The sequence below is a fragment of the Rattus rattus genome, chromosome 3, assembly GCF_011064425.1.
Source record: "Rattus rattus isolate New Zealand chromosome 3, Rrattus_CSIRO_v1, whole genome shotgun sequence".
Lineage (NCBI taxonomy): Eukaryota > Metazoa > Chordata > Mammalia > Rodentia > Muridae > Rattus > Rattus rattus.
Genome location: NC_046156.1, coordinates 4,492,312 through 4,506,514, shown reverse-complemented (window position 1 = coordinate 4,506,514; position 14,203 = coordinate 4,492,312). Strand labels below are relative to the sequence as shown.

Here is a 14,203-nt window from a genome sequence, read left to right as displayed (position 1 = left end):
CATCCTAACCTTCAATGATTTAAAGGCTAGTGTTTTTTTTATTCTTGTCATGGTTAAGCAATAAGAACTAAAGAGCATGTGGAGCACATGTGTATAGCTTCCAAGCTTAATTACTTAGCTAATGATTACCTGACTCTTGATCGTTCAGATAGGTTGCAGTATGTGCCTGGTGTAGATGAGTATTTGTCTTCCAAGTTTCATTTGTTTTTGCAGAATAATTTAAGTCCTTGAAACTGGAGTTGTGAGAACAAATCAGAAAGAGAGTCACATGACGGAGCACTGTGCCTGGGTATAGATTGGGTGATAGGGATCTTGTCACCAATGTTCTCCAATTTAGATTGTGAAGTTAACTCTTATTTTGAAATCTTACTTCTCCGAACAGTTTGTCAGTCGACTAATATTCCAGAGGTTTAACTCTCTCCATCTTCAAGTGAGAGCAACATGGTAAACGGCAAAAGAGTCAGATATATTCTGAGCAGTCATGTCTTTTATTGGCAAAGTCACAGTCATTCTGAGGGCAAACTGTGATGGTGAATACTGTCCCAGACAGAACCCACAGGGGGTACAGTAATTGACATGCATTCTAGATTTGAGAGGCTGTAACTGAATTTCCTTAGATTTATTGAAAGTGAATCCCATTAACTTTCTAACTTCTGGGTCATTGTATTTCTGGAAAGGTGACAGCATGAAGACCGAGGAAGCCTTGACTTTGGGAAATGATGGTTAGTAGATTCCTTCATCCCCAATCCCTTCTGTAGGCACTGAAATGTGAATATATTTCACAGTTATCTAAATGACAGGAAGAGAGAACTTCACTCCAAGCACCACAACTTCTCTGCAGAGACTCTGTCAGGACCCCAGCTGCCCAGTGACTCTTCTTTTGTTTGAGTACAAATCCTATTACTGAAGAAAGGAGTCTTGATTTCCAATCTCATTAACTTGGGGATATTTTTCCATCTGTGATTATGACTTTATATTGTTAATCTACCGTTATTTTTAGTCAAACAGAATGTTTTCACTGGAATAATAAAAAAATAAAGATAATTTGGTTTGTTTGTATAACCACTTAACTCTTAGTTGAGAACCATTAAGCTCTTCCCTGAGATTCACTGGGTGATTTGCATATAGCATTTACAGTGTGGCTTGCTTGGGAGCATCGGCAGTTTTGGATAGAGGCTTCTGGTGTTGGTTTTATAGCCCTGTGTATTTTCATCAAGCCATCTGGCTGCTGAGCAGGGGGAGGTTCCCAGGAGAAAAGAGACATTTAGTTAGGTGAAGTGTCCAGTTGGTATTTTGCACTATATAAAAGTACACACCAAGTGACACGGGTGAATTCCGTGCACATTGAGAGGACATGGTTCAGGGCTGTTCTATATGAAGGGCTTTGAAACCAGAACCAATTAAGGAAAACATGGGCATTCTGCTCTTGGGTCCCCATTTTCTCATTTTCTGTCGTGTGTGGAATTGTCTGGATAGTGATGTCTGTTAGGAACCGCTAAGGTGGTTGTTTTCCTTGAATGAAGCCTCTAACAGTAACAATTAAATGCACTGTCTATGTTCTGTTATTGTTGTAGCAAAACCATTTGAAAATGGACAATATTTGGACATTTATGGAATTACAAGAGACCAGGCTGGGGAGTACGAATGCAGTGCAGAGAACGATGTATCATTCCCAGATGTGAAGAAAGTGAGAGTGGTCGTGAACTGTAAGTCTCTTTTCTTTATCACCATAACTACTGAGAAATGTCTGAAATTGCTATGGCTGCTTTATTAGGTCATATATCTGAGCATACACACACACACACACACACACACACACACACACACACACACACACACACACCCCTCTGTGTGTACTATAGCCTCAGCAGATCCCAGCAAAGGTTTGAATGATATACAGACTAAATTTTTCCAGTGTCATCTTCATGCCCAGCGCTCCCAGAGATCTCACCCTTGTCTCTAAAGCACTATGACTCTGACTTAGGTCTCACTTGCTGGACACCAGCAGAAATCCAATGTGCAGCACTTGATCAGACCTGGTAGACACAAGTAGGAAGCAATTCATTGAAAGATGAGAGCAGGTGGTGAGGCTTACTCAGTTGGATGAATGAACTTCTAGCTTGGAAATATAAACATTATTATCATGAAGTTAATATGAGCTAGATACAATGTCATCAACACCATGATACCACACCATTTTCAATATGGAAAGAGGACAACTCCTTGGAATATCCCACTGCAAATATTCTTGACCTGTGAATAAAGTTGTCTTTCAAAATTGTTTTCCATTATTTGACTTTTTTAAAGAAACTACTTTGGGGATAAGAGTATCTTACCCAAAATATATACAGGCTATATCTTTTATCTTTTTATTTCATTTACATACTTTTCTACATATGACCTTTGATGTTGATGATAACCAGATGATGGTATTGATAACTAGATAAACGGAACAGTTCTAAATATATCCATAAATGTTAATACCAATCAGTAGTTATTTTACATGAGCATGAATCTTCCAGTCTCATGAGGCAACTGTTTTATTTTTTAATTTTTTTTTATTAATCATTCCATCTATTTACATCTCAAATGATATCCCCCTCACGGTTACCTCTCCACAATCCCTCTCTCCATCCCACATCTGACCTCTCCCCATCCCCTTTGCCTCTACGGGGGTTCTCTGCCACCCACCCACTCACTCCTACCCCCACCCTCCAGCAGCCCCCTACACTGGGGAATCAAACCTCCACAGGACCAAGGGCTTCCCCTCTCATTGATGTCAGACAAGGCAATCCTCTGCTACCTATGTATAAAGCCATGGATCCCTTCCTGTACACTCATTGGTTAGTGGTCTAGAACCTGGGAGCACTGGGTGGTTCAGAAACTATATTGTTTCTCCTATGGAGTTGCAATCCCCCTCTATTCCTCCAGTCCTTCTACCAGCTCTCCTACCAGGGTCCCCAGCTCAGTCTGATGGTTGGCTCCAAGCATCAGTATCTGCATTGGTCAGGTGCTGGCTGAACCTCCCAGGGAACAGCCACACCAGGTTCCTGTCAGCAAGCTGCAAGGCAACTGTTAACTCTCTGAACACTCCTGGCATTGAGCTGCCTGTCAGAGAAGATCACTGTCATCGTCTAAAGTTTGTCAGCTGGTGATCTGCACACTTTGGGTGAAATTTCTCAATAAGACTGAGCAAGTGATACCTGATACCTGACCAGGAGGCAGTTTTTGATAGAATATTTTCAGAGTTCTGAGCAGAAAAAAGGCACAGCCACCCGATAAAACCTTGAGGAGCTCAAAGCTTCCAACACTGTGTCATCCAGGCTGAAGCAGAACCCCAAGGCTGTTGCCTCAGAGGTCAGATCTTGACAAGTCCCTAGATTCTTGGCACTTTTATTAAAGAAGATTTCTATTGAGTTAAAGGACTTTTATTGCAGAAGGTTGCTGGTTGATCCCTCTGGAATTTAAGAATGGAAGATAACAAACTAACACACACACACACACACACACACACACACACACACACACACACAGAGAGAGAGAGAGAGAGAGAGAGAGAGACAGAGACAGAGACAGAGACAGAGAGATCCTGGTCATTGTATCATTATGTATTTGCTCTAACTGATTTGATTTTTACAAGATTGGGAGGGAAGAATCAAGGTGTTAATGCTAAGAAATGAAACACAATTACAACTGTTAAAGAACAAACACTGGGCCCTCAATGTTTCCACTCCCAGACCCACCAGGTTTTAAAGGGATGCCACAGATCAGAGTATGGAACTTCATTGTCTCTGTGAGATTGTGACATTGGGTAGAGGATGCCTGGGCTTATACCAAGGTAGCTGGGTCACAAGGTCAATGTAAATTTAGCTTTTCAGGAGCACCACACTGATTTCTAGAACAGATGCACTAGTTTATGATCACAGAGACGGTGAATAAGAGACCCTCTCTCCCATATCCTTCCCGCATTTGTAGTGTTTTGACTTTTAGCTTTCTCTAAATCATAGTTTCAGGTGCTCAAATGTTTGCAAATGTCCCACGAACAATGTGCTTCACATCGATTTTGTTGAATTTCATTCTTTCCCGCTGCATAGTGTTTGAAGTGCAGGTGTGCGAGGGATACTATGTGCATTGTGTCTCTTGGTTGTGATAAAGTTTTAAAGTAGTAATCTTGTGAAATCATCCCATCAAATGCCAAAGACTGAGAGCCACCTGTGGATTTTACTGAGCTGACTTCACAAAGGAGTGGAGCCAAAGTCTCCCAAACAAACCCTAGTTCACAAAAACCCAGCAGAGCTGTGTGGTGGGCACAGAATCTCCTGTTCATGGTAAGATCCAGATGCTCTGGAGAAGCATGTGGGTGGTTATTCATACACCTTGGCTATGCATGAGGTGTCCTGCCTATACACATTAAACACATGAAATATACACTGTCATACAGGACACACATACACACATATAGTACATATGCACTGAACACCATCAGAGAGTCAGGGAAAATGGAGACACCATTAAAGCCAAGTATAGCTAGTGGGTTTGTATTCGGATAGATTCATTTTCTTTAGTGGCATTTGTGTTCCATTCTCACTGTCAGCTTGGTAGGTACCAGGCCCGTGATTTTAAAGTAGAAGAATGACAGAGTTTCAGAAAGCCCACAGGTTAACCTGAAGGGGGGAAAGCAGGGACAGAACCACATCTTGCCAGAAGAGAAAAGAGAATGTAGAAAACCAGCAGAATGGACTCGAGATTTAGAGAGCGGCTGACACTGATCACATAATGGATGTCAGGGAAGAATAGCTGCATCCCAGAACTCAGGGACACCGCTGTTCACTAGCCATGCTAATATCTCAGTGGTGGGGACAGAAATGACCACATCTCTATCCTGCTGTAAGGGATTTTCTACTTGAGAGTGTCTTGGAATTACAAGTCCTTATAATCAGGTAGAGTTCATGGAATTAAGATTGAACACTATTAGATAAAATGCCTTCCTGTTACCATCTGGCCTGTGACACCCTATGGAAGCTTGACTTCTCCTCTCTTGAGTTTCAAATTCCATCTCTGTATACTCAAGGACATGTGTTTTATATGTGTGTACAATAATTAGTCTATGTTTTATACATGCAAAACTGATATCAATAACCCGTATACATATAAAATTTTATGCATGTTTTATAAATAAGAGTTTGGTTGCCTGAACAAAGAAAGGTCTTTAAAGATAGGGGTCTCCTGTTCTTTAAAGTTGGTGCTTCCCTTACTTTGTGCAACATGAGATCCACAAAAACCCAGACCATAGTTACTAAGTGACCAAATCTTTAGATTTAGATTTTCTCAGTTTAATCATTCTATCAGGCAAAAGAGAAGAATCACCAGGTTTTCCTAGTGCCTTTAATAGATGATATATTGACTGTGTATTTCCTTTCTTATTCTTCTTCTCACACTTCACACCCTGACCACAGTTTCTGCTTCCTCTACTGTGCCCTCCTTCTCAACTTTTCCTCCCCCCAGATCCACCGTTACTCCATTTCCCTTCAGAGAAGAATAGATCTTCCAGGGATATCAACCTAACTCAGCATAACAAGGTATAATAAGACCAAGTACAAAGCCTCATATCAAGGCTGGAATAGCCAACCCAGTAGGAGGGAAAGGGTCCCAAGGGCAAGCAAAAGAGTCCGAGACATCCTACACTCCCACTGTTAGGAGTCCCATAAGAACACAAGTACTTCTGATACTATCTTTATACCAGCATTTTCACGTGGTTTCAGCAAAGATAACTCAATATTTACACAGTGCTTTTGCTCAGAGGGAAGGGTCACAAATTCCATTTTATAAAGATAGGATAATTGAAGTATAGAGAGTTTAAAACATTTAACACCCTTCCTGATGTCCAAGAATAAAATATATATAGCTACAGAAATATATTAATTAGCTGTAAAAATACAAAATACAAACTAAGGTGAAAAAATATCTATCTGACTTAGATTTTGACAATGATGAATTCACACATTGACCATTTCACTCAGTATTAGAATGATTTAGCTCACAATTATCAGTAAATGGAATTGAGTGATTCTTCCTATGGCCAAATAAATAGTAAAGACATTTTTGGGGTGTGCAAGGAACCAAGCTTTTATCCAATATATCAAAGGTGCGTATTTGTGCATAATTTTGCATCTTATGCATATTCATTTATGCAAATGTGCACTTTATCTTCCAATATAACTAGATCCAGACATGTGGACTGGAATGTTCCAATTAGGTTGACTTAGTGCAATTGCTCCAAAGCCAGAAGCAAGAGACCAAAGGGGACAGGCAGGAGAAGCTCCAAGAGATGCAACCAATGCTCTTGAGCTAGTCATGAAGTTCTTCCCAAAACCTTGGGCAATTTATTCAGAGATATCAAACTTATGACTGGAAGAAATTGCAGCTGTCAACCTTGAAACAGACAGGACCCACCATACAGAGGTTGAAAGGAGCAAGGAAATAAAAGGTACCTGCAGGGGGTGCATTGAGGACTGTCTGAATTACTGTTCAACCCTTGGTTTCTTATTTCTGCCTCTATAATATTCCTTATTCATTTATTCTAGATGAGGATTCGGGCTGAGACCCAGTCTTCAAGTAGCTAATTATGTAGAAAGGGGAGGAAAAGGGGATATACAGTTAAAATTCAATGTGGCAAATCTGAAGCTACACTAATCCTAAGGTGCTGTGCATGGCTGTTAGCAACACACAGCACAACCTCAGACTGGATGCCAAAGGGCAAAACTGAACTTGACATTTAAATAACAATAATAATATTTATGTTTATTAAATATTTATATTTATATTATTATTATTATTACAAAACAAAAGGGAGAATCCATACATGAAAGCAACAATAGCCTCACAAGAGGGAGGGGACAGGAAGTGCCCACTAGTCAGTCTCCAATGGCCTAACTGTAGTACAAAAGGAAGTCAATAGTGAGAAGGAAGAGCGCTCCCTTGGAGAATGATGGGTACCTCACAGGAAGGGTACCTTAGAGGAAGATGTCCTCTTCTAAGAAGCATGAAACCTCAGAGGAGACACAGCTGGGAGTTTGTGAATTCAGTGGGGATGCTTAGATCCAATGCTCGGTGATCAAAGAAAGAATAACTTGGGGTGATTAACTATTCAGAGAAACATCTGCATATTAAGTAAGTGTATTTACATATTCTTATTTTCTACATCTGCAGAGAAGGCTTGGGAGATTTCTGGTATGTCATTGCAAGGGCAAGACAGAGGAAAAATGTAATGCCAACAGCAAAACAAGGGACTGTGAGTGACTCCGGGTCTGGAGCAAATTGCAGAAATCTTGTCAGTGAATGCTAGAGATGTTTTGCTAATCACCTACATGGCACATTTTTAACAACAAATCTCCCCAAGAAGACAACATTTAAAAGGACTTAGAACTGAACTTTCCTTTTTCTCCCTGTGGAGTTCATGATGTGAGAGATGCGGGGCTATGGTTGTGTGCACATAACCCTAGATGCAACTGAGTTAAATGTTTGCTCTTTTGTTTTACACACTCACCATAACTTTCCTTTACAATGAGCATGAGGAATCTTTTTGAAACCATGAGTCCAGGACTTAGATGTATTCTCCCAAACTCTTAAATGAATTTTGAAAGGGGTTTTAGTGTTACAGGTCTGTGGAAATCAGAATGCTACTGTGATAAAGAAATACTCATTCTTTTACTATTGTCTTCCTTTTCCTAAAAGTGAAAAATAAAGCCATTCTATTGCCTCAGCACAAGAACAAAACTTTTCCTTGATGAGGATTTCTGTATATTCCTTTCCATTTGTAGTTCTTTCTTGGTTGATATCTGAAATTTCAGAAAAATAATATATAAGTTATAAGTGTAACAGAGCCAGAACAAACACGAACATAAAATAAAAAACAATTTCAAAGAGGAGGAAAGTGCTCGAGGTTGAAAATTATTCCATGCTAAATTGAAGCATTAGAGTCAGGAAGGAAATAACAACAGCAACACGTCTCTGCGGCTTCATCACTTGTGGTCTCCTGTCCTGGTAAGCTGCCAGAGGGCCAGATTCTGAAAGCTACCAAGTTACTTCATCACATATTCTTCAAATGACCTAGAAGCTTCAGACTTTACACCAGACGATATAAATCTGATGTTTATAAATCTGAACTTATTTAAATCCAGCTGCACAGCAGGTAGGTTTCCTCCAGAAGCATGTATATAATGGCACATAATTCATAGAATTGAAATTTGTAACTCAATGTTTGAGAGCCATTTGTAGACTAACTAGAGTAATAGCATTGTCTTTAGTCTTTACCTTATTGATGCAATTAACCGCTGTAACACCTACTGACTGATAGGCTTGTGTCTGATAGTGTGTGAGTGTACGTGAAGGACTAGATGAACATGCCCATTGAAAGAGTATGGGACACTAATGTCAGTGTGCACAAAGGTTTAGAAAGAAAATCAGAACAAAGAGACCAGACTGTAGGAAGCATCCTCTGTGCACACAAGCTCCTCTGTGAACACACGCTCCTTCCCCATTTTTGGACATTTGTTTATTCACATTCTCTCTTTCCCACCATTAGCAAATTACGTTCTTTTCTGATTGCTTCTTAATTTTTTCTCTCTTTACTTTTCTTTCATTTCTTCCCACATGTGAAAAAAATGCCAAACTACCTTGGGAAATAACTTTTGCAATGAGGCATAGCAATATATTTTATATACATCATTTTAATCACTAAGTTATTGACTCTATTTTATCTAGTATGAATAAAGGGGCACAACTGCTTTTTGAATATTGACTAAGTCATAATAAGATTTTAAGTTTGGGGATTACCATATGAACATTAACATCCAGCAGAAAATTAAACGACCAAATTATACTTCTATCTTATTATTTTAACTGACTGTGCAAATTTGAACAAAATATTAAAGTGTGTTAGTCTGATATCATTCTTTCATTTCAAAATAATGGAGCCATTTTGTGGTGTTGCCCACACCTGAGATCCTGATATTTTCCTTTGATGTGTATTAATGCATTCCTAGAAGAAAGGAAGGGCACCAAGAAGGTAACAAGACAGTCTTAACACCTCTAGACCACTGTTCAGCTTCATGGTGATTTTGGCTTTGGGTGTTGTTGCTGTTTGTTTGTTTAATTTTGCACGGTGACTTCTTAGAGAAAGTAAGTCTGATCATTTACTCCTTTGGTGCATTGTCAGCAAACTTAGGCAGGCTGTTTGTTCTCTGCTGCTAATTCATGAAAACGGCAAGAAAAACAAAGGAGAAATAAGGTTCAGAGTAATATGATTAGAACAGCTGTCAGTACAGTGAAGGATGACATGACAAAGGCAGAATTTAGAGTCATGTGAACAGAGGCCAAACCCTACTCTGTCCCTTCCTAACTCCAGAATACTCAGGAAACCAGTGTTTCTCTCAGGGACTCAGTCTTCTTTCATAAGATCCTGGAGGTAGCTGTGCCCCTCTAAGAGATTTCTTGAGGATTCAGTAGCAAAATGGATTAAAACAGTTGTATTAATGTGTTAACACAGGCCCTTGGACCTGAGAAGGCTCATTTCCCCAATGTAGAGGAATGCCAAGGCGTTAAGGTGGTTGAGAGTGGGAGCATCCTCATAGAAGCAGGGGGAAGGGAGGGAGTGTAGGAGAGAGGGTGAAAGGGGATAACCTTTGAAATGTTACATAAAATACATAAAATGTCCAAGAAAAATAAAATTAAAAAAAAAAAAAACAGTGTCATTACTGTCTCAAAGCTGAGTATGGAAACTCCGGTAATCCACCTGCATTCCAGGAAGTAAGGCACAGGATTTGTGGCAGGTCACCCCAGATTTCAATCCAAGTCCTTCCATTTGTTAAGGAACCAAATGAATCCATTAATTCTATGGAAATTTGTTTAACTGTGACATTGGGACTGTGAGGATTAATTAACTGAGTTCACACACAAAACGACTTAGTGTGTATTGGTATTAACACCAGTTACATTGACTGTTCACCAGTTAGTGAAATAAAAATACATACATGACAAGGCACATTCCTGAAAACCAGCTAAGTTTCTCCATCTAATAAATGGATACAGTTCAACCTTGGTAGCTTTAGAAAGCAAAGCATATGTGTCACAGGGGGATTTGGAACCGAGCCTTAAAAGCCTGATTTTTTAGGGCTGTGGTTACCTTCATTGTAACTCACTGCCTCCAAGGAAATTGAAAAAGGAACCTAATTAATTCTTACAAATTGCTAACGCTAGCAATGTTTGTGAAGATGAAGGTTGAAGGAAAGAAGGCAGGACTGTGGAATGAGAGGAGGAGTTGAATCATCCAAATGGGTGCAGGTGCTGCCAGAGTGGCTGACACTGAAAGAAAAAAAATGCGGAGAGAGAGAAAAATGAGGATTCTTCTGTGGATAAAGAAAACAATCACAATAAATAATCCTCGGGACTCACACAGCACTCAAAACAGCTTTGTTCACATATCTCCCGAAATGAGAGCCTTTGTGTAATGGCACCCAGGACAGAATGAACCTCGACACCCTGTGGTCTGCTGCTACCTCACAGTGAATTTAACAGCAGTGCACCAAAATTAAAGTAAAATGATAACTTCAGAAAAATGCCTGCTCAGCCAGGATCATAAAACAACCGTGGATTTCATAGGTGAAATGAAAGATGACAGTTCTACCTAACACGTTCAGAGTGGGTTGTTTTAAATGTGTTGATTTGCACCAACAGCCCTAAGGCATTGTCTGTTTATCCAGAAGTGGTTTGGTGGTGATTGTAAAACAGAATAGAGTCTGTTTGCCCTCAAGGATTGCAAAGTTAGGGATGCTGTTTTGGATACAATTTCTAAGTCATTAAGTAATACAACAGGACCTACCAATGTCACACAAGTCGTTTTTCTGCCATAATCATACTTTGACTAAGCAAAATGGGAGTACTCTGCACCCTAAGAAATGTTGTGAGAGTCCCTGCACATTGCACGACACCCCTTTAGCCCACATTTCAAGGCTATTGGTAAATAGTTCACAGGTGCCTCATTCATTGAAGTCACTCTCCCTCTGTAGGAATTACTGCCTGTGCAGCCCTTCCGTTTCTGCTGCTGAGAAAGAACTTTGGAGTTCTGCACTCTTCATCTGCAGACCCAGTCTTTACTAAAGTGGCTCATTCATGTTCCTGTCCAGCCAGACAGGAAGGAGAATCATTATAGTCATGAGTGTTTACTACTCAGTCTGTGTCACACTGAGGAAGGAGTATTTGCTGTCGTGTAACACTAAGACGGCGCGTTGCTCTTCAGAGTCTTGTTCCGACCCTTGATTTGCATCCTTGCTGCCAAGGCAATGTGGTCTATCATGTCTGCAGGATGTTTGACCCTCAGATTAACTTTACAAAGAAGCTGAGCAGAAGTGTGATGGAGGCCACTTCCAGGCAGGACTCCTTATCACTTCCTGTAAGCTGTGCCTTGCTTCCTTCCCCTTCCTTATCTCAGGGACAGTGACTTCAGCCATGACCATGAATACTGTATGCTGAAGGCCACACTGGACCACCATTGAGGTCCTGAGTGAACAGAAAGGAGTAGATTCCTGCTTCTCCCCCACTCATGCTGGTTCTCACCCTTTGCTGACATGAAGTACTCTTGACTTTGAGACGAGCATGCATTAAACTCTTGCCAACAGATGTGTGCTTGCATCTCTGTTCCCTGAACGTACCCTCCTCTGACTGATACAAAGGAGACTACAGGCAGGAACACTCTGGATAAACTGTAACCTGTATGCTTTTGTGCTACTTCAAACATTTTGCCTACAAGAAACTATAAAAGAGAGTACGGGCTCCTCTGCTGCCCTGGAGCAGCAGAACCAACTGAATTTCTGTTTGCAGATCTTGTGAGTTATGGGAGCCTTTGAAGTCAAGTATGATTTTGTTCAAAACACTATTGAATTCAAAATGGCATCCGAGAATCAGCCTCCGAGATGAACTTTCCTGACAAAATAAAGGAAAACACAGAGGACAGAGCCCTGTTTGCTCAACCCCAAACAACGTGGAACAAGAATCCAGAAGGAGTTTACACAAACTATAGGAGGCTTAAGAGTTTAACTGAAAAATAGCCACAGAGATTTACTTCCTGGAAGGAAGCCCTGCTTCGACCGAAGATACAAGATGTCACTTTCCTTTTCTTTTGCCTAAGAAACTTCCAAAATATACGGAAGGGGTACTAGACCATTTCCCCGTGTGAGATCTCAGCCTCTAAAGGAAGCCCAGCGTTTTCCTGACTCCTTTATCAATAGGCTGTTTGTGTTCAGTAGGAAATGTTTTCATTGTGCTGACAATTGGGATTTTCCCTTGGTTCCATCATTGAGAACACAGATAAGGAACTGAGTAGGTCCTGTAGATTCTGCTTAATTAATTTTATTAGACACAGGAAAGAATGAGTATAGGACATAGACTTGCTCTGTACTTGGGCCTGGGAAATGCATCCAGTCAACTAGGAAAAACAAGGATGATGTATTAATAAACTGCAGATCTAAACACCGTTGAGTATCCACTCAAAGGTAGGACTACGCAAAGGTAGGGACAATGAAAACAAATATGCCAAACAGTGAAAGATCGTTAAGCTTAGAGGTATCAGGTTTGACTGCAGCAAAAGGAAGTAATTTAGAATTTGAAAAAAAAAGAGTATTAATTCATGCCTCAACCCATACTGGACACATAGACACCACCCTCATGGTGTTAAATACATAAAACCACTGGGGACTAGACTGGGTGAGGGCCATGTCTTTCACAGTTAGCACACAAACTGGGACAAGTGTCTTCTAAGTTCTCTTTTGTGCAGAGGTGCCTGGGCTGGCCACTCTAGAAATACAGATTTTGGTGTTAACATGTCAGTCTTGAGAGACTGGACAAACCATCAGCCCTTAATAGTGAGAAAGATAACATTAACCACCCTGTCATAAAGACAGGAAACCAAAGAGTGATATGTATGGGTGGAAAAACATGTCACACATTCCAACCTTGACATGTAATGTTGAGAGAAGAGAGGATGTGTGAGGAAAATCTCTGCTCTGAAGGTTCCCTACAATGAAGCTCACTTTGGCTGGGTTCACACCATCTGCAGAGTATAAAGACAACAAGGGATGGTTAGGATAAATGATGTTCCAGAGGACTTGATCCCTAGATATCTGACAGAATGAAAAACACCATGTTTTATACACTACAATCTAGAGCATGCTCCAAAACTTGTATAGAGATAGAATTCAACAACCATGAATTCTTAATTAAAAGCTATTCATACATGAAACAAAAAGCACAGCAACTTCAGAGAAGCAAGAAAGCCTACAACTGTGGGGTCACAGTTAGACACTAGAAATACCCAAATAGAAAAGAGAATAGGCAGGTGGTGGACAGTGGGAGCAACGTCGGCACCTAGCACAGCTATGCTGACAGAGGAACACACGGGAGCAGACTGTAAATTTATTAGCCTTTCATATCCAAAAAGTGAAAGACTTGTAGAAAACAACCAACTGTCCATCTTGAAAAGTCCAAACCAAAGCCTGTGGAGACTTCTTCCTTTTGATAATTTAGGTCCCTATGACTAAACCAGACATGAAGCTGGATAAAACTACCAAAATGTGTGAAAAGACCTCACAGTAGTGGAATTCAAACAAACTACACACCAAGCTCTGAAATTACCCAGCACGACCCTCTCAAAGATGCCACAGAGCAAACCTGAGTTTTGTCTTTCTCCTGAAAATGCCCATTGAAGGCTTAAAACCCAAACACTCATTCCGATGAACGTGAAGGATATCGGGAGCAGGGGACAGTCATGGATAGTTAGAGATCCATTTCCACAAAGCCATGCACCCCAAAACCCTGTCCCAGAATGCAGCACTCATGGCAGCCACAGCTGCTCCCATGGTGGGAGTAGAGGTGTAATTCATCTTGTCTCAAGTCAGGTTCTGATTTCATGGGGGTGGGGAGGGGGGTTGAAATTGAATCTGAAGATTAAGTCCCGGATGAGCACAGAGACATATTTTGGTTTTATGTTTCTAAATATCGACAATGATTAATTTAGCTTAATCTCTTCTTAAATAGGAGGAACTGTTAAAAATTGATAAATAAATAATAAATCTCTAGAGGACAATCATTTTACACTCAGAGGAAACAGAATATTGGCAAAGTTCTATGGAAATATTATAGTCAAAACTCA

At 40.4% G+C, this 14,203-nt stretch overlaps 1 protein-coding gene across 1 annotated transcript in view; it reads left to right on the top strand.

Moving 5' to 3' along the window:
* The window catches only part of Negr1 (neuronal growth regulator 1), a 429,098-nt gene that overhangs the window by 189,853 nt on the left and 225,042 nt on the right, over positions 1 to 14,203 (top strand). The window contains exon 3 of the mRNA XM_032897116.1: positions 1,575 to 1,706. Coding sequence (XP_032753007.1) covers positions 1,575 to 1,706 — 132 coding nt within the window. The remainder of the gene's footprint in view (positions 1 to 1,574; positions 1,707 to 14,203) is intronic.